Here is a 20,018-nt window from a genome sequence, read left to right as displayed (position 1 = left end):
GATTTTTGTCCTTTGTGGGGCGGAAGTGGGCGGGGCGAAGTTTTGAAATATTTTTGTAGCAGTGACATATCACAGAAGTCTGGATCCAAAACATCGTTGCTCTATCTTTTATAGTCTTTGAGCACTAGGCGCTGAAGGGGACGGACAGACGGACAGACGGACAGACAGACAGACAGACAGGGCCCAATCGACTCGGCTATTGATGCTGATCAAGAATATACATACTTTATGGGGTCGGAAACGATTCCTTCTGGACGTTACACACATCCACTTTTACCACAAATCTAATATACCCCAATACTCATTTTGAGTATCGGGTATAAAAAAACAAAACAGAAAAACAACATATTCCATGCGACAAGAGAGCCATCAAATTAGATTTAAGAAAACCCTGAACGGGCCAGAAACTGAACCTGAACTCGAACGCAAAGACCAGACCTTGAGCAAACGGGAAATAAAGCGACGGCACGTACCGGTAGCGAGAGGCAGAGGACACTCCAACGAGAGTCAATTAAAATTTATATTTGATTTGGCAAATGTCAGTGGCAGGCAGGCAGGCAGGCGGCTGGCAGACATCCGGATAGCAGCAGAGAACAGTGGAAGTCCTGGCTTTGCAGCTGGCCACCCATCCACCCACCTTGGCAATTTTCCCTACCCGTGCACCAACAGTCTTCCCGCGCGGCTCCCCCGCCCCCACAGACAGGGCTGACCAAATGCCAACAGCAGACCAGACAGATAAGAGCAGCTCGAAATTGGCTACAGGTAGACAGAGTAAACAGAGCAAAGCAGTGCAGAGCAGAGCAGAGTCCGAGATGTTCTCAGCCGGGATTTCTCTTTAATTTCACTATTTTTTAGCTCCAAGAGACAAGAAGCAGGAGGAGCAGCTGGGGGTGGGGCTGTAGAGAGAAAGCGTATTTCGTTAATTATTTATGGAATTTCGCATTTTCCGGAACATCCCCGACACAAACGGAGGATGCACGAACGAGGATGTCAGGTAAACGAACTCAATGGCCAAGGCAGCAGCAGCAGAGGCAGCGGTAGCGGCAGCCATTGCAAAAGATGAGCTTAAACGAAAACAAACTGAAATTGAGTGCACCAGTGAATGCCAGCAGAAGGCGTGTCAGCGTCCATGTCGGAGTCACAGTCTGGTTGCACGACAGGAGCAAGTGCAGTTCCCTGCTCAGGACTGTACTTGGCCAGGCATTATTTTCATAAATCTCATGTGGAACAAGCACTAAAAACTAGAAACTAAATGGGAATAAAAAAGAGGCGTCAAACTAATTTCGAACAGTGCAAAAGCCGCTAAACGAAATTGCAGCATTTCATAATTTATGGGGTCATGCAAGCATGCACACAGATACACACACACACACACACACCCAGGACCAGGACATAAAAAAAAGCTATAACAAAAGGAAAATCGCAGGCGAAATTTATGACTTGTGGTTGTGCTACCTGCCACATGAATTTCTCTCTCGCATACACGGAAATATGTAGGTTATGTGGATGCGATAAAAACTTTCTCTGGCGCTAAAACATTCGCCCCGAAAAGTATGCTGCAATAAAGCGGATTCCAGTGGATATAAACTGAAATATTTGAAGATCAGCCGCCTGATAGATGTGCATAGACGGTGAAGGGCGAAAAAGCCAACCAACAAATAAGCATAAACAAGATATAAAACAACTAGAAGATGCAGCAGCGTTGATTCCATTTGATTCCCTAGTCGTTAATTCGCTTTTCAAGTTTCCCATAAGCGAAGGGACACACGTGACGAATGGAACTATCGTATAAATTCCCACAGAACTAATTTAATTTGCAATGCTGTCAGGCACAGCCAATTTCAGGAACTTGTTCAATATTTTCCCTCACCCCAATCGAAGAAAAGTTCAATATCGACTGACAATATGCACAAAATGCATTGGAAATATATTTGCCTGGTGTGCCACCTGTTTGGAATCGTGGGATCTGCCAGTCCTGAAGAACCGGAGGTAGATTGCACGGTGAATGGAACATTGGCCTTATGTCCCACCCCCTGTCCGGAAACCTGTGAGTTTCTGAGTGAAACCTGCACGAACGAGTGCGGTGGACCATGTGTGTGCAAGGAGGGTTACATTATCGACGGTGATCTCAGGATCTGTGTCCTAAGATCGGATTGTCCGGTGGAACTAAAGCAGACGACGATACACCTGCACTATCCCGTGAATATCAAATATTTCGGATCGTACTTAATCCATAACGATTCTACGGACTATAAAAGCTGGGAAGTGCGGATACGCACGATTCGAAAACCCACCGAATTGAATGAAGACTAGTCTGTTGGAAGTGTTTGTTGGTATATTTTTTATAAGGGAAAGAGTTTTGTTTTCTAATTTAGATCGCTATTAGCCGTCTGCTGGAGGATCCGCTAGTCTGCTTGTTGTTGTTGTTGGTGGACTCTTTTTTGTCGCCCTGGGTTTTGTTTTTGTTGGACTGTTTCCTTTGTCCCTGGCGCTTGTTGTTGCCCGTTCGCCGTTTGTTGCCCTGTCGCCTGGAGACGTTCGGACGTCCGCGTCTGCCGCAACGGCGATTGCCAGCGCGTTTGCGGTTCTTGCGTCCTCCGCGACGGCTTCCACGCCGACGGTCGCGTGCCTCGGGGCGCACGAGCTCTAGGACCTGCTCGACCACTTCGTTGGCATCCTCCTCATCGATGGCATCTTCATCGGGGCTTTGGAGCTCATTTGCCACCTCCTCCGCCCACTCCTGCTCCTGCTCCTGCTCTGGCTCAGCCAGCGCCTGGTCTGCATCATTCTCCTCCTGTTCCTCGTTGGGATCCTCTTCGTGCTCGCGGATATCATCAGCAGCTTGATCATGCTGATCATCATCCTCACCGATCGCTTCATTGGCATAGTACAGTGCATTCAGGGGAGCCTGATCCTTGCTGGGCCTCGCCTGAATGGTCCTGTGCCTCTGTCTGGCCGCTGGCTTGGCCCAGCTGCCCGTGCCGATGCTGAGCAGTGCCACCAGGGCACACAGTGTGATCCACTTGAGAGACATGCTGTTGGTGAGTTCGTTGTGTGGCTTCTCTGGCACTGGGCCATGGCTTTTATGCGATGCTTCTGGCCCAAAAGAAGCCCCCTGCCGCCTGCCACCGGCTGCCGCTGCTGCTGTGTCAACATTTGATGATGATTTCTGTTTGTTTTGGGAAAGTTGTTGGCTCTCTGAACCCCCCTCCAAAAAAGTTGTCCAACACCTTCTTATTTATGCTCTAAGCAAATTTAAATTAGTTTTTTATTGTTTAACCCCCACCCTCCGGCAGGAGTGCCACGCTCCCGGGGGCTCTAATGATGCAATGCCCCAAAGTCACGTACTTCAACTTGGCCGATAGTTGGCTGATATTCTGGTTGTTCTTTCTGGCTGATGTTTAATGTTTAATTGTGGGCACGTACTGCCACGTACCACGGGGTGGCAGCAACTGCATAAACATTGGAATAATTTCAAAATATTACCAGGGGCAGAGGTGGAGACACAGAGGTGGCGAGGGGGAGAGGCTGAGTGGATTATTAAATTGGGAAAAACACTATTTGGAGGCTCATCGCAAGTACATGCAATGCACACAATTCGTCCTTTAAATGGTTCTTATCCATTGGATTGATTGCCGACTCATTCACTCTCCTCTGTGTGTCCTCGTTCTGCCTGTAATTCCTGCAGTTTTCTCATATCACTCTGAGCAGTGAGTGACCATTATTCCATCATCTGTGTGATTGCATTTCCCATCCTTGGGCCTGGGTCGTTGCCAGGATACCGATTTGATGTTAGAGCGGCTCCGATGAAAGCCACAAAAACCCCACTCCCCTCTCCCCCTCTCTGGGGACATTAGCAGCAGGTGATTGGTTTATTATGGGTTTTCCTCTGTTTGCATGGCAGCTTTTTTGGGAACCATTGCCTGTCTGATGCCCTAATGACAGGTGCAAGGGCGGATGGCGATGGTCCTCTATAAACCCACAAAATACATGCCAGCCCCCGCCACGTGCCTGGGGCAGAGCCGGACCGAAGCCGGAGGGACCATGGCAAATGCAATTAGTGGCCTGGACCATTTTAGGCTCGAAATACTCGAAAATTGAAAGCCCATGAACTTTAAAAGGCAGCTCTGGCTTGAATGTCAGTGGAAATTCGGGCGTTTGGCCTGGATTTTCGCTAGCCCTGTGGCAGGGGCAGGCTGTAGCTGTGGCATTGTGGCGGCCACTTCAATCCCCACCGAATTAATGTGTACCTATCTCCCTTTAATACACTCTGCAGGCGATATAAGCAACCAAATCGTTGAAGATCGAACCACTAGACCATTTAGTTGTCAAATGAATCGATCGTAGGACGAATCTTTCTGTGAAAGTATTCCAATGGAACGTAATGGCCAAGAACAGACAATTTTACTCAATATCGGATGAATTAAACCGCAGATTATGGAACTTATAGAGATAAGATGATAGCGTTATCTGTGGATCGTTGCCCAACCGATCGCCACTCGGCGACAGTACCGCAGGATATGCAAGGGTATCTTATGCTTCGGTTTCCCTAGAAGTTCGATTTTCCTTGCCGTCGCTGCTGTCGTTCCACAAAAAAAAAATACAAAACAAGGAACTTTGCGAATTGCAACAATTGCTGTTGCTGTTGCTGCTGTTGCTGCTGGTTGGCCCAGACAGCTCTTCTCTGGCATTTTTAATTTAATTTTTATGGGCACTACGCAAGAGCCAGAGATGAAGATAGAGACAGCGACAGAGAGAATGTGAGAGTGCGAAAGAGCAGGAGATGGCGGGTGACATACCAGACGACAAATTGTCGGCAAATATTAATGCAACAGATTATAATAAATGCGCCTGGCACATCGATGTCATCCCGACAAATTGTCGGCAAATATTAATGCAACTGATTATAATAAATGCGCCTGGCACATCGATGTCATCCCCGCCATTTGCCAAAGTCCAAAGTTGCTGGCATCTCCATCTCCCCCTCTCCCTTCCGGGCCGATGCCTTTGCTCGGCTCGCAATTTCAATTAAAGTGAACTGTGAATGCACTCAGAGAAAACACTCGAAACTAACTAACACTAACTCCCCCCTCCCCACCCCCCCCCCCCACACTCACACACACACACTGTCGCGCTGGAAAGTTTTATAAAGTGTTGTCATATACGCGTGTCTGCCCCTTGATACTATATCACACTTAAGAATGGCCTCGTTGTTGCAAAAACGACAGACAAGCGTTTTCCCATCGATTTTTCCTCAGATCAGAAATAATTTTAACGCAAATTTATGGGAAACATGGAAAGCACGTGATGGCAATCGAAATTAGATGAATACAAACTGGGGTTAGAGGCCACTCGAGCCCTTCGCTTATGGGACATTTGTACAGCGAATATGCCCCTAGGAGAAGTCTATTCTGTCCGCTTTTGTTACTTTTTAGCCTTAGAAATCGCAAGTTCATTTCCTCCAACAAATATACAAATATTTTCCTGCTACCGGGGAAGAAAATATCTTCCTTTTCACTGGAGGATACGATTTGCTTGGGCCACAAAAGAAAGGAAAAATTTGTGAAAAAGAATTCAAATAACGTACCCCACCCCAACCCCAAGACCAACCCCAAGCACCGCGTTCAAATCAAAGGCAACAATGACAACGAATTGGATGTTGGAGAGGGTATTGCAGGGGGGGTGCCATGGGGTCCCGAGGGGTGGTGCTGCGGCATTCGCGACTATAACCATAAAAGCCACATTGGCGACACATGGGAACGGCCAAAAATATTCCAACTGCCAAGAAGTTAAACTCCAGAGACAGAAATTGGACGGTGGCAGGCATGTCGCCGACGTAGTTGCGTGGCAATTTGCATGGGGCAGCGAGGCAGCGAGGCAGAAGGCGAAAGGCAGGGCAAAGGACACACGGATACGGACATAATAAGCCCAAGGGCATGCGAACACCGGAGGACCAGCGAAAAAGTTGACATTTTTTATTCCATTTGTGAAACTCAAGCAAAAATTGTGTCAAGGCTGCAGTGCCCCAAATTGGGGACCAGCCACCATGTGGACTGGACTTGAGTGGAGTGGAGTCCAGGCATTTATTTAATCAACTCGTGAGGCCCCCCCTTCCCACCGCCTCAGCCCCGCGAAATGTGCTCCGAAATGATGTTATAGGGCAATTGTTAAACATTCGCAAGTGCCGCTGGGGAGTGCCCCTCCAACTGGAAACAAAAGTTAATCCAACAAAAAAAAAAAAAGGGAAATTAACAGCGTGTTTGCAGGTCCCACTTTTTAAAGGAGTAGGAAAGTTATACACTCTATGAGGACAAAAAAAAGCAAAAAAGAAAAACCCAGAGCTAATTAAAAGAAACTTTTTTTTGGATTAATGAAAGCAGAAACGAATGAATGGGAAAGCGTATTGTATTGCATTTTCTTCTTTGAAATGGGGAAAATCGAACCAATCTTTGTTCATTTCAATGCATTCCCCTTGAAAAATTAGAAGAGTTTTTCTAATCAATTACCGAAAACTTTGGGTGGCTGTAATTTAAATTATTTATTTGGCGGGGCGAAAAACTTGATACGCTCGATCTAATTCAAGGTTGGCGAACAACTATATTTTCTTCACAATTCAAATCTCTTACTCTAGCTAACCTACGGTGGCAAAGCGGGGCGAATTCGCCAAGAGCGAGAGAGCGAGCTTTTATTGCGCTCCCGCTTTGCCCTAGCCTAACTTACACTAGACTTCATAATTCAGATCAATAACTAATAATTGTGGCCATGGATGGAAGGTCACGCAACACCGGCCCCGTTGAACGCCTGCATCGGCTTCAACACATTGGGAGCGGCGCTAATTTGTGTATGGGCCGCCGAAAAACCGCTCCAGTGCTAGTCCTTATTTCGACGACCCTGACCATGCCGTCCTCTCCTGCGTGCGTGGCGATGACCCTCCCTGAGCCACTCCTGAGGCGGCAGATTGTCCTCGGCCACGATGACGAGGTCTCCTTCCTCGAGGTTCGGTTGCTGCTGGTGCCATTTGCCCCGAATTTGCAGCCCCAGGACATATTCGCGGGACCATCGCTGCCAAAACGCTTGCCTGACTGACGAGACAAGTCGCCATCGCCGCAAGCAACTGAGACTCTCCTGGTCCGGAGTCCGCAGTGCTGGGGGGGCGATGAGCGACCCGCCTGTCAGCAGGTGCCCGGGTGTTAGGGCCTCGCCGTCGCTTGGATCTTGGCTGATGGCTCCCAGCGGCCTCGAATTCATTATGGCCTCGATGCCGACGAGGACTGTGGCGAGCTCTTCGGCGGTTAGGAGCGCGCTGCCTACCGCCCGTAGGAGTAGGCTCTTGGCAGTTTTTACACCTGCCTCCCATAGCCCTCCCACCCTCAGGGTGATAACCTGAAATTGATTTCAGGATCCAAAAATCAAAAGAGAACTCACTACCATTTATTCGCGACTTCACCACTGTGTGTATTTTATCCTTTACTTGAGAATTAGATTCACCAATTCCAAGCAAGCTAATACAGGACTCCTCTCTACGGATCTGTAAGCGATTAGCGAGGTCCTCGGTAATAAAATTTGTTTGTGATCCAGAGCCGAGCAGAGCTCTGGCCAGAATGTGTTCACCGCTCTTAGTTCGGACGCTTACGATCGACGTAGCCAGAATTACCCTGTCCAACGCTGTCGCATGCAAAACATGGGAAGTGGAAGGTTAATTCTAATTTGATGGAGGAGAAGGACTCTCTTGGGGTGGTGGCAACGCGAGACTATTAGCCGACACTGTGTATCGATGCAATAATGTATGATGTGAGCGGCTGCACACTCGACATTTATTGGCTTTGCATTTTACAACAGCGTGGCCTTTTCGCAGACAATTAATGCATAGGGATGCCGACTTAGCAAACTCAAACCTTTGCATCACCGAGAGACGCGAAAATGAAGGTCTCCTGAATTGCAGTAGCTACAAGTTTGCTGAGTTCTACTGTTGGTGGAAGTGGAAGAACAAGCAAATGAACTGCGATTATGTTGCTTGCTTGGCATGACTTTGTCTTGCCTTGGCTTGGTCGATTCTTCAGCAGACAGATGCTGGAATCGACGATTCAAGACTTTCTCAAAGTCGGACCAAAGCGGCAACTTCTCATAAGTAAGCTGTTCATCCCACTTTTGTTTCGTCACTGGGTCGACTCTGTTTAAAACGAGATGAATGAGCATTGCATTCGAAATTTTTGTATCATCTCCGATCGACAGTAACGATCCGTAAATCGACGAAACAGTATCGATTAGAGTTCTTAGAGATGATGCAGATTGATGCGACATTCTCGGCAGATTGAACAATGTGGAAATATTATTCGTGAAAATCAAATAATCGTTGTCATATACTCGTTTTAGGCCAACCATGGCCTTTTCATAATTTGCCTCGGTGACTTGGAACGCCTTTATTGTTCCTAATGCTTCATCAGAGAGGCACGAAATCAAATGATTAAATTTTTCGATCACCGGTATGCTGTTGTCGCTATGGACTAGTCTCTCAAAAAGGCTAATGAAATTTTTGAATTCCGAGTGTTTACCACTAAATTTGGGTAATGCCAATTTCGGAAGTCTAGCATGAGTTGGAGCTGAAGAAGAAACTGGCTTCGTCTCGCTTGCTGCGTCAAAGGCGGCAATAAGCGACATTATCTTTCCTTTGGTTACATTTATCAGCTGTTCCAACTCGGCTGCATATGCATCATCACCTGTTATGTCCTCGATTTGCTCCTGCAAATGGTTAGCCTTTTCAATTGAAGCATTCAAACAATCTAATCTACATTGTAATTCCGGTAATTGCAAAGGAATCGACCCTTGATCTAATCGATCCTCTAAGCGGCGAATGCTTTTTACTCGACTTTTGAGCTTAATCTTTAAGTCTTCAAGAGTGGATTTACTTTTTTCTGCCATAATGTTTGTGTATGAAGATTTTACACAACAAACCACTATTATTTCTATTTATTTATTTATTATTATTATTATTTTCTTTTTTTTTATATGTTTGAACGAGAACGATAATCGAAAACGAATTTTAATTGAATGTCGAGGCACGAGGTATCAAGGGAAAGAGTCGTTGCAAGTGACGGCCGAAAACAATATACCCGTTAGATACAGGGTAGCGCGTCACTTGGCGCACCGTTAAGCTCAAAAGCGGCAACGAAAATACACAAATACACGAAAAAAATACAACGCAAGCAGCAGTGGAGAAGCGAAAGCGAAAACGAAATAATGCACCGGTGCTGCTGCTTGTATGTATGTGTGGGTATTTTCTATACGCCGTGGCTTGGGTGAACGAACGAACAAACTTTGTGAGGTTCTAACGACAAGAAAGGTAGAACAAAATAAAAGGGGGGATGTATGTATGTACATATAACTGTTTCGTCCAAATAGCGGCTCACATATGTCTGTATGTGTCGATATGTATGTATTTATGTGTTTTTAGTTATATTTATGCAATTACTAATAAAATGCATGCAATCAAGCTCTACTATATGTATATCATACGTCTGTGCCTAGAATTGAAGGCGATGTGCAATGTTTTCAGCACAAGACACCTCAAAGAGAGATCTGAATGTCTTTTGCTCAGCCTTCAATTTTCTGCACAAATACCTCTGATTCTTCTTTTGGATCTTTGAATCCAACTGCTACTCTCCTGTCTTTATCGCAGGGCATCCCTCGGCGGTAGCAGAATTTGCACAAAAATTATTGTTGGCGCGACCGACGCGATGATATTTTACAAATTGATTGCCGATTGCACACACACACGACGCGGGCAACGAATATGTTTGCATATGTATACTGCAATTTCTTGTGTCACTGTCACTTATTGTTGTTGCCTATAATTCACTTTACAGTCCACCCGGGGGCGCCATGAAAAATTAGAAGAGTTTTTCTAATCAATTACCGAAAACTTTGGGTGGCTGTAATTTAAATTATTTATTTGGCGGGGCGAAAAACTTGATACGCTCGATCTAATTCAAGGTTGGCGAACAACTATATTCTCTTCACAATTCAAATCTCTTACTCTAGCTAACCTACGGTGGCAAAGCGGGGCGAATTCGCCAAGAGCGAGAGAGCGAGCTTTTATTGCGCTCCCGCTTTGCCCTAGCCTAACTTACACTAGACTTCATAATTCAGATCAATAACTAATAATTGTGGCCATGGATGGAAGGTCACGCAACACCCCTCTTGTGCACCTCGGGGCATACAAGGATCTTGCATCTTTGGCTCTTCAGAGATTTGCCGGAATGCGAGAAGTAACCCCAGGCAACACCCACCCCCTCCGTGTTCATAAATCTTCATTCTCGGTTATTGTTATTGCTCGGGTGCTGAATCCTGTTTTCCCTCTGTTTGTAGTGGGGCGGATCGAGGTTCAATTATCCAACGGCGAGGTGTATGTTCCAGTTTAAACTCCTAGCAGTCGTCACAGAAAGGAAAGGCCGATGGATTTCGTTGTGCATGTAGTTATTGGGTATTCGCGCGGTATGTCGACAGGTTGAAGCGAAGTGAAAACGTCTACCAACTAACTCTATGCCTTATGATGCTTTTGCTGCCGTGAGCGCCGAGTGGATCGTGGATTGTGGATCCGAGCGCCCCTCCGAGCGCGCGAGAGCGAGTTGGGACCGGGGCGCACGGAGTTGGCACAGTGCGCGGAAATTATTTACTGCTGGCCTGAATATTCTCCCCCCACCCTTGCAGGATTGCAAAGTGTAATGGGGTGGCCTATGGCTGGGCGTACGCCCCGGACCCGATTCATCCCAAAAAAAAAAACGCTCTGGACTTGACAAGGACGTCGACTCAGTGTCGAGCACGTCGGTTCTCCCTGGTGCGGTTGGCGCGGGGACGTGGGGCCATATCTGGGTGCGGAGAACTAAGTTGAAATAAAGGCGTCGAAGTCACATTAGTAACGATCTTGGAACGGGTGAGAGGCACATTTAAGACATTGGAAATTGCCGCCCGGTTACATAGTCTGGTGAGGCTATGTTGATCTAAGGACGGATTCACCTTCGAGTTCAGGCTTGAATTCGGACCGGAGCGTAGAGCTTTCATACAGTGCATATTTTGGAAATATTTCCGTCGGTCAGGAGACCGTTCGAGAACTTCTGCGGAGGGAGCTGGAAGGAAATTGCTGTCGTAAAAAGACCCCGAGTCTTCTACCAGTGTGATAGGTCGTCTGGAAATTTGACTCGAGAACGATGAGATTTGATTCATCACCTGAGCCACTGGACCTGTGAGTACCCAGCCGAAAATGGTCTCCTGCCCGAGGAGAGAGCCACAGATGTTGGTCAGTGAGCCACTTAACTGAATGGACGGAAGGATATCCGCTCCAATCAGGACATTTATTTGTGAACTCTCATAGAAGGTCGGATCCGCCCATGAGAGGTTTGGCAGGTCTCTCAAGAACCCTTGCGAGATCGGATGCGATGGAATATTCGCGGCCAATTCCGTAATAACGTAGGCTGTGGCATTTAGTTGTAAGCCCGGCTTAGTCGGAGAACGGATGGAAAAACTGCAGAGCTTCTTTGACTGAGCGGATACGGCATTATTTAGGCCGGAGACCTGTGCCTGAATACGTTGGAATGGCAATTTGATCATGTCCTCAAGACGTTCTGTAATGAACGTCGCCTCTGAGCCAGAGTCGATCAGAGCGCGAGCGTGGAAAGTTTTTCCCAGGTGGCAAATATTAACGATGGCCGTGCCTAGGAGGACAGCACTCGTGCCGGAGGCAAAATACGACTGAACGTTTGGCTGGGCTTCGGACGAACTTGGATTTTGTACGCTTGGTACTCGTAGATGTAGCTCGGGCCACGCTGAGGAATTTTGTGCCGTTGTGGAAATCGCCTCGCTGGAGTTTGCTGGATTGCTACGGTGTAGAAGCGTATGGTGCCGGTCTCCACAAATTATGCAATTGTGGGCGCTTTGGCATACTCGTATCTGGTGGCCCCTTGCAAAGCAGTTCAAACAAAGCTGCTTTTGCTTAATGTAGTCGGAGCGAGCGCCAGCGGGCATTTGAAGGAAGTAAGGGCATAACCGGATTGGATGATACTCTTTGGAGCAGAGATCACACGTGCTCCTCGTTTGATTCACTGTGGTCTCGAACGAGTGTGCACTCCTAGGATAAGGACTTCCTTGAGACCGAAACGGATTGCTTCTCGAATTGTCTGAAGTGCGTGCTCGCCCTGGAGTGGGCCTGAGTCTCCATGCCTGGATGGTCGTCCTCGGTCACTTCGAGAGACAGGTACCGCTCCGCCACGAACTTGTCCATGGCGTGCCAGGTGGGAATTTCGGACTTGTGCGTGACGGATTGCTCCCAAAGCTCTAAGGTCGTCTTTGGCAGCTTAGCGGAAATGAGATACACTAAAACTCCGTCAGCGAAAACGCTGTCTGTGGAGACCTCGGAATGGGTGAGTGTCGTGAGGCACTTGTGGACGGCCCTCTGGAGCTCTTTTAGCGCTGCTGCTGACTCGGTACGGATTTGGGGCAGACTGAAAAGGATCTTCAGCTGGGCCTTGAGTATCAGCCTCTTGTTTTGGAAACGCTCACGGAGGGCGTTCCATGCGGACGCAAAACCCTCGTTCGTAAGTGGAGCCTGTGCCACTATGTCGTGGGCTTCACCGCTGGTCTTTTTGTTGAGGTGGAACAGTTTTTCCACTGGAGCCAACCTTGGGTTTTCTATGTAGATGGCGGTGAACAGGTCTCGGAACGTGGGCCACTGCTGTTAGTCCCCACTGAAAACTTCAGTGTCACATGGAGGGAGGCGGCAGCCGCCGGAAGTCGGCACTTGAACGGCCAGTTGCGGCGTGTGAGGGACAGTCGGGGGCTCGAGCTGATCGTTCAGTTCGGCTAGGCATTGCGCGTAGACCGCGTAGCAGTCATCGTACATCTCTTGGACATCAGCTATACCCTCTGGATCCTCTTCCGCCATCGTCACCGAACAGGCCGCGAACTCCGCGTCCACCTTTGCCCACAGGCTTCGGAGTTGTTCTCGATGTGCTAGCATCTGGAGCGCTGAGCTTCTGGTCGAAGCGGGTCAGTCTGCTTGCAGTCAAGGCAAACTTAGACTGTGCGGAACTGGCGGCCATAGTGCTAGGAGCCGTGCGAGGGACTCCCGAGGGGAGCAACAAATCCTCGAAGGCATGTGGTGCGTGAGCCCTGGACGTGGTCGGACCTCGCTCAGCTGGGGCCGGACGGGAAGATGTGGGCGTAGTGACTGAGCCGTTGGAGCTGGGTGGATGGGTCAAACTCAGCGAACTCACCCGCTTAAACTTCTTGCGAGATTTCTTCTCAACAGTGTGCATGTTTTGCTGATGGATCTGCGATAACGCGTGTTAGAGTCGCAAAGGTAGGTGAGCGGAAATGGCGACGTGGAAGTTCAGAACTGCGAACCGTGGATATGTGGTTTTGGTGGAATTTATTGCGAGTATTTAAATTATGGAAATAGTACACCGTGGCCGGAATATATAAATATAAATACTACGATCAACAAACAAATGTCTAACCAAGAACGAAAATTGAGGATGGACGATAATATTGCGGCACGAGGTACCAATATACCAATGTATAGAGTCGAAAGCGAAAAAAAAACGAAAAGAATGCACCGCTGCTGCTGCTTGTATGCGTGTATGTATGGCTGTAAGTGCTATGTACCGCGGCTTGGGTTGAAGAGATGCCAAGCAACGGGTAAAACGGTGGATAACCGTTTTATATACATTATGTATATTATATAGATGTGTAAGAATATGCTAATTTAAAATGCGTACGTATGTATAGATAAGTAAGATAAATAAATATGTATGTGCCGTATGTATGGATCGTTATTTTGTTGTTAGTATAATTAGTTAAATAAGGAGGCGCAGTGATTTGTTATTTTATTTCCTTATAAAACCGACAAACTATGGAACGTTGAGCATGCACGGAATAAACAACAACGAGGGGGAACGTTGTGAGTTGCTGCGGACACCGCAACTATACAGTTATACCCGATACTAAGTCAGTATGGCTCTCCTCCGGCAGACGCCGCTAATATTAAACGACCCGACAAAGAGTACGTGCGAGAGAGACAGAAAATCAGTCTGAGCGTGACGTCGGGCGCTGCGTAGCCACTGCAAATTGATTTCTTGCTTTTGGCTACAAAAACGATCCAATCTGATCCAGATTCAGCAATCTGATAGATATTGTCATTATCAATGATTCTGCGTTTTTAGTTTTCTCGAATGTGCAATATTGTGGATGCAACAGATTTTCGTCCTTTGTGGGGGCGGAAGGGTGTGGGGCGAAATTCTGAGATATTCGTTTTATAGTGAGATCTAACAGAAGTGCGGATACCAAATTTGGTTACTCTAGCCTTAATAGTCTCTGAGATTTGTGGATGCCCCAGATTTTCGTCCTTTGCGGGGGCGGCGGGTGTGGCGAAATTTGGACACGAAACGGTCAAGGTCCGATATCACAGGAGTGTGGATACCAAATTTGGTTGCTCTGGCTCTTATAGGTTCTGAGATCCTTGAACTCATATTTTGCATTTGGCAAAACCGACCATGAAACCTGTGTGTTAGAGAGAGACAGAGCGAGAAAGAATGAAATTGTTTTCTTGATTCTGGCTATAATAATTATACGATCTGGCTAAGATTTTACACTCTAGAACATAGTCATCCTCTACGATTCTGCGTTTTTGGTTTTATCGTATCTTTAAAAATGTGGATGCCACAGATTTTCGTCCTTTGTGGGGGCGGAAGTGGGCGGGGCGAAGATTTGAAATATTTTTGTAGCAGTGACATATCACAGAAGTCTGGATCCAAAACATCGTTGCTCTAGGTCTTATTGTCTTTGAGCACTAGGCGCTGAAGGGGACGGACAGACGGACGGACAGACAGGCAGACATGGCTCAATCGACTCGGCTATTGATGCTGATCAAGAATATATATACTTTATGGGGTCGGAAACGATTCCTTCTGGACGTTACACACATCCACTTTTACCACAAATCTAATATACCCCAATACTCTTTATGAGTATCGGGTATAAAAATAATTGCAAGAATATGCCTTTATGTTTGTTGCCAGCCGCTTGGATTGCGTTGCGATGTGTACATACATGTATGTATGTATGTATGTTAGCAACGAAAGCTCAGCTGGTAGCTGGGAGAGGTAAGAATATTATTTACACTGGATCGGATGCTGAACGCAGGAGTTAGCTCGGATCAAATTAAACCTTGGGAGAAGTAGGAGGCCACAACCGTTGGCAGAACGAGGTATGGTTTAATTTGGAGCTAGAGCGAGAAATAAATACATATGTATATATGTACATATGTATGTACATATGCCACGGGAACTCGGACTGGGATGGAAAACTCGCACAAAATCACTGCACTGTTGTTAGGCACAATCGAAGAGTACTTATCTTGAACTTGGAGCGATCCGCTGATGCTGGCTGGGGTGAGCTTCTCCTTATGGGGAAAGCGAAGATCCGGCTCGAAGGACCAATGTTTGTAGTGGGGCGGATCGAGGTTCAATTATCCAACGGCGAGGTGTATGTTCCAGTTTAAGCTCCTAGCAGTCGTCACAGAAAGGAAAGGCCGATGGGTTTCGTTGTGTATATATAAATATATTGTTCATGTAGTTATTGGGTATTCGCGCGGTATGTCGACAGGTTGAAGCGGGGGTGAAAACGTCTACCAACTAACTATATGCCTTATGATGCTTTTGCTGCCGTGAGCGCCGAGTGGATCGTGGATTGTGGATCCGAGCGCCCCTCCGAGCGCGCGAGAGCGAGTTGGGACGTGCGCGGAAATTGTTTACTGCTGTCCTGAACACCCTCTATTGCAGCAGCAGCAGCGGCCGCATCTTTGTTGGGGCCCTACTGCAACGAGGGACAATTTCGCTGCGTGCCGAGCCTCAAGTGCATACCCGAAACATGGCGCTGCGATGGGGAGTACGACTGCGGCGAGGGTGATTTAACCGATGAAGTCAACTGTAAGTAAAGCCCAGATAGAGTGTCCTTCGTCCAGCACTCAAACGCACTTGCCCGCCACTCCACCAGGTACCGATGCCGTGGCCCTCCAGTGCAGCGCCTTCGAGGGCGAGTGCCACAATGGGGAATGCCTGGAGCTGTCGCCCTTCTGCGATGGCCACTGGGACTGTGATAGCGACGAACTGCAATGTGGTAAGTGGAAGAGCGAAAACTGCATCTAATTGGCTGATTCTCTTTGGTCAAAATGCCCACCCAACAGATAAACAGGACGCTGCCTGTGCAGCCATGAACTGCAGCTACAACTGTAAATTGACGCCGCGGGGACCGCGCTGCTACTGCCCCGGGGGTCAGGTGCCGGAGTCGCTGAACTCCACAAGGTGCGTGGATCACGACGAGTGCCAGGAGCCGGGCACCTGCGACCAGCTGTGCCGCAACACGCCCGGCTCCTACGAGTGCTCCTGCGTCTCCGGCTACGACAAGGCCAAGGGTGGACGCTGCCGGGCCATCAATGGTGGGTATATCCCCTGCGTACGAGCGTCTGCGAGCTGCCAGCTAATCCCCCGTCCGCATTAATGCATTTTTACGGAACCTTGGGAGAAGTAGGAGGCCACAACCGTTGGCAGAACGAGGTATGGTTTAATTTGGAGCTAGAGCGAGAAATAAATACATATGTATATATGTACATATGTATGTACATATGCCACGGGAACTCGGACTGGGATGGAAAACTCGCACAAAATCACTGCACTGTTGTTAGGCACAATCGAAGAGTACTTATCTTGAACTTGGAGCGATCCGCTGATGCTGGCTGGGGTGAGCTTCTCCTTATGGGGAAAGCGAAGATCCGGCTCGAAGGACCAATGTTTGTAGTGGGGCGGATCGAGGTTCAATTATCCAACGGCGAGGTGTATGTTCCAGTTTAAGCTCCTAGCAGTCGTCACAGAAAGGAAAGGCCGATGGGTTTCGTTGTGTATATATAAATATATTGTTCATGTAGTTATTGGGTATTCGCGCGGTATGTCGACAGGTTGAAGCGGGGGTGAAAACGTCTACCAACTAACTATATGCCTTATGATGCTTTTGCTGCCGTGAGCGCCGAGTGGATCGTGGATTGTGGATCCGAGCGCCCCTCCGAGCGCGCGAGAGCGAGTTGGGACGTGCGCGGAAATTGTTTACTGCTGTCCTGAACACCCTCTATTGCAGCAGCAGCAGCGGCCGCATCTTTGTTGGGGCCCTACTGCAACGAGGGACAATTTCGCTGCGTGCCGAGCCTCAAGTGCATACCCGAAACATGGCGCTGCGATGGGGAGTACGACTGCGGCGAGGGTGATTTAACCGATGAAGTCAACTGTAAGTAAAGCCCAGATAGAGTGTCCTTCGTCCAGCACTCAAACGCACTTGCCCGCCACTCCACCAGGTACCGATGCCGTGGCCCTCCAGTGCAGCGCCTTCGAGGGCGAGTGCCACAATGGGGAATGCCTGGAGCTGTCGCCCTTCTGCGATGGCCACTGGGACTGTGATAGCGACGAACTGCAATGTGGTAAGTGGAAGAGCGAAAACTGCATCTAATTGGCTGATTCTCTTTGGTCAAAATGCCCACCCAACAGATAAACAGGACGCTGCCTGTGCAGCCATGAACTGCAGCTACAACTGTAAATTGACGCCGCGGGGACCGCGCTGCTACTGCCCCGGGGGTCAGGTGCCGGAGTCGCTGAACTCCACAAGGTGCGTGGATCACGACGAGTGCCAGGAGCCGGGCACCTGCGACCAGCTGTGCCGCAACACGCCCGGCTCCTACGAGTGCTCCTGCGTCTCCGGCTACGACAAGGCCAAGGGTGGACGCTGCCGGGCCATCAATGGTGGGTATATCCCCTGCGTACGAGCGTCTGCGAGCTGCCAGCTAATCCCCCGTCCGCATTAATGCATTTTTACAGTACCCTCATCGGAGCCAGCCACTTTGACGCTCTTCTCGAACGGATCCGTACTGCACATATCCCTGCAGGAGCTCCAGTCGAATGCCAGTGCGGAAAAAGCTGCCGCTGGAGGACTTCTTTCGGTGCTGGCATTGCCCCAGGCGCATGCCTTCGAGGTGTGGCATCGCAACCGGACAATCTGCGCCCTGCAGAGCAGCGCCGACGGCCTGCGGCAGTCCAGTCGCGCTCCCTTCTCGACGGCAGCAATCGCACTGCTCTGGTCTCCACGCACATCTACCACCCGAACACCGTGACCCTGGATCTGGCCAATGAGCATGTCTATTGGGTGGATGTCTACGAGGATGTGATCGAGCGCGTCGACTACGAGGGACAGCGGCGTTGGACCCTCAAGAAGTTTCCCGACGTAATGCTTGAATTGATTGACAATCGATGTTTACCCTTCCACTAACGACCCAATGCCCTTCCCAACTGCAGTCCCCTGTGCTGCTGCGGAGCCTGCAGGCCATCGAGGTGTTTGAGAACACAATTTATTTGTCGCCCTGGACGGGAAATGTCATCGTTGCGCTGGACAGATTCACCCACAAGACCCACCTGCTGCGGAGGAACGTAACGCGAGCGACGAATTTTCGAATTTCCCATCGCCAGAAGCAGCCCGAGGTGGCGCATCCGTGTCGCGAGAACAATGGCGACTGTAATCAGATCTGTGTGCCGCTGTGGACGCGGAGATTCGCCAGCGCCCGGTGCCTGTGCACGGCCGGCTATAAATTGCACAATCAGACGACGTGCCTGCTGGCCGCCCAGGACAAGTTTCTGGTGTACAGCGACAAGCGATTGAGTCGCATCGCCGGCGTGCCCCTGGGCACCGAGCAGGTCCAGCAGCTGGAGCAGCTCGGCGAGCTGCCCGATGTGATGGTGCCCATCTATAATGCGTCCATTGGCCAGACCATCGACGTGAATGTCCGGGCAAAGTCGGTGTTCTATGTGGTGCACGATGACCTCGATCTGGGGGTCCTGGAGGAGCCCAGCTTCAGCATCAAGTGCCAGTCGTTGAACGGCAGCGTCTCCCGACCGCTGGCCCATGGCCTCGAGCGATTACATTCCATGGCCTACGACTGGATCAACGATCATTTGTATTGGGCCACCAACCTGAAGCTGCACGTGGCGCCGCTGCGGAACATGAGCCAAGTGCTGACATTCGCCACCGAATGCGATGCCATGTGAGTAGAGCTCTCACACGATGTTCGATTTTCTTGGTTGTTTGGTTGTGTTTTGCAGGTCGATTGATTTGGATCCCACCACGGGACTGCTCTACTGGACGCAGTGGTCCATTCAGACCTGTTTGGCGGGCATCTACAGTGCCTGGATGGTTGGCACGCACAAGGAGCTGCTGGCCAAGGGCACCACGGAGATGCCGATGCACTGGCCACGCAGTCTCGATGTGGACAGGTGGGCGAAGAGGATCTATTGGTGCGACTCGCTGTGTGGCTCTATTGAGCGGATGCGACTGGATGGCACGGGACGGGAAGTGCTCCTAAAGTCGGACCAATTCCATCCGTACTCGATGGTGCAGCACAATGCGATGATCTACTGGGTGGGCACCAAGAAATCGAGCATCTTCCATGTCCACCACGGCAATCAGACGAGCACGGTTCATCTGCAGAGCAGCGGGCGGTCGGCCGATCTGCGGATCTTTGATGTGGCCACGCAGCCGATGCCCCAGACACCCAGCGCATGCTCGCAGTCCAAGTGTCCGGGGATGTACCTGAATACGCCCAAGGGAGCGATATGCCGCTGTCCGGACGGCTTCACGCTGAACGGAACCGGCACCCACTGCATACCGCAGCTGGCGCCTGCAACGGTGGCCGCCACGGTGCGTCGCAACTGCTCGTCGACCTTCCAGTGCCGGCAATCGGGTGACTGCATCGACAACAAGGATCTGTGCGACGGCTTCGACGACTGCAGCGATGGCAGCGACGAGAGCAGTTCTGCAATCCCCAGAACTGTGACAAGGATCATCATTTTGTGTGCAACGGGTGCTGCTCTCAGCGCTCGCTGCTCTGCAGCTCCATTGCCTACTGCTCGGACGGATCGGACCAGGCGAACTGCGAG

At 49.4% G+C, this 20,018-nt stretch overlaps 2 protein-coding genes across 2 annotated transcripts; both read left to right on the top strand.

Annotated features, from left to right (window-relative positions):
- The first annotated feature begins 1,914 nt into the window (after positions 1-1,914).
- Positions 1,915-2,567, top strand: LOC117191611 (accessory gland protein Acp62F-like). The gene has a single exon (XM_033396429.1). It carries the CDS (start codon positions 1,915-1,917, stop codon positions 2,311-2,313), a length of 399 nt encoding a protein of 132 aa, XP_033252320.1. The 3' UTR covers positions 2,314-2,567.
- A 281-nt stretch (positions 2,568-2,848) lies between these two features.
- Positions 2,849-19,826, top strand: LOC117191610 (low-density lipoprotein receptor-related protein 2-like). Its single transcript, XM_033396428.1, has 12 exons — positions 2,849-3,041; positions 15,831-15,977; positions 16,045-16,167; positions 16,235-16,486; positions 17,179-17,325; positions 17,393-17,515; positions 17,583-17,834; positions 17,910-18,066; positions 18,153-18,312; positions 18,384-19,126; positions 19,185-19,702; positions 19,753-19,826. The coding sequence occupies exons 1-12, from the start codon at positions 2,849-2,851 to the stop codon at positions 19,824-19,826; spliced, it is 2,889 nt and encodes a 962-aa protein (XP_033252319.1).
- The last annotated feature ends 192 nt before the right edge of the window (positions 19,827-20,018 follow it).

The sequence above is a fragment of the Drosophila miranda genome, assembly GCF_003369915.1.
Source record: "Drosophila miranda strain MSH22 chromosome Y unlocalized genomic scaffold, D.miranda_PacBio2.1 Contig_Y1_pilon, whole genome shotgun sequence".
Lineage (NCBI taxonomy): Eukaryota > Metazoa > Arthropoda > Insecta > Diptera > Drosophilidae > Drosophila > Drosophila miranda.
Note: the sequence above shows the minus strand (reverse complement) of the source record. Positions and strands in the feature narration are given on the sequence as shown.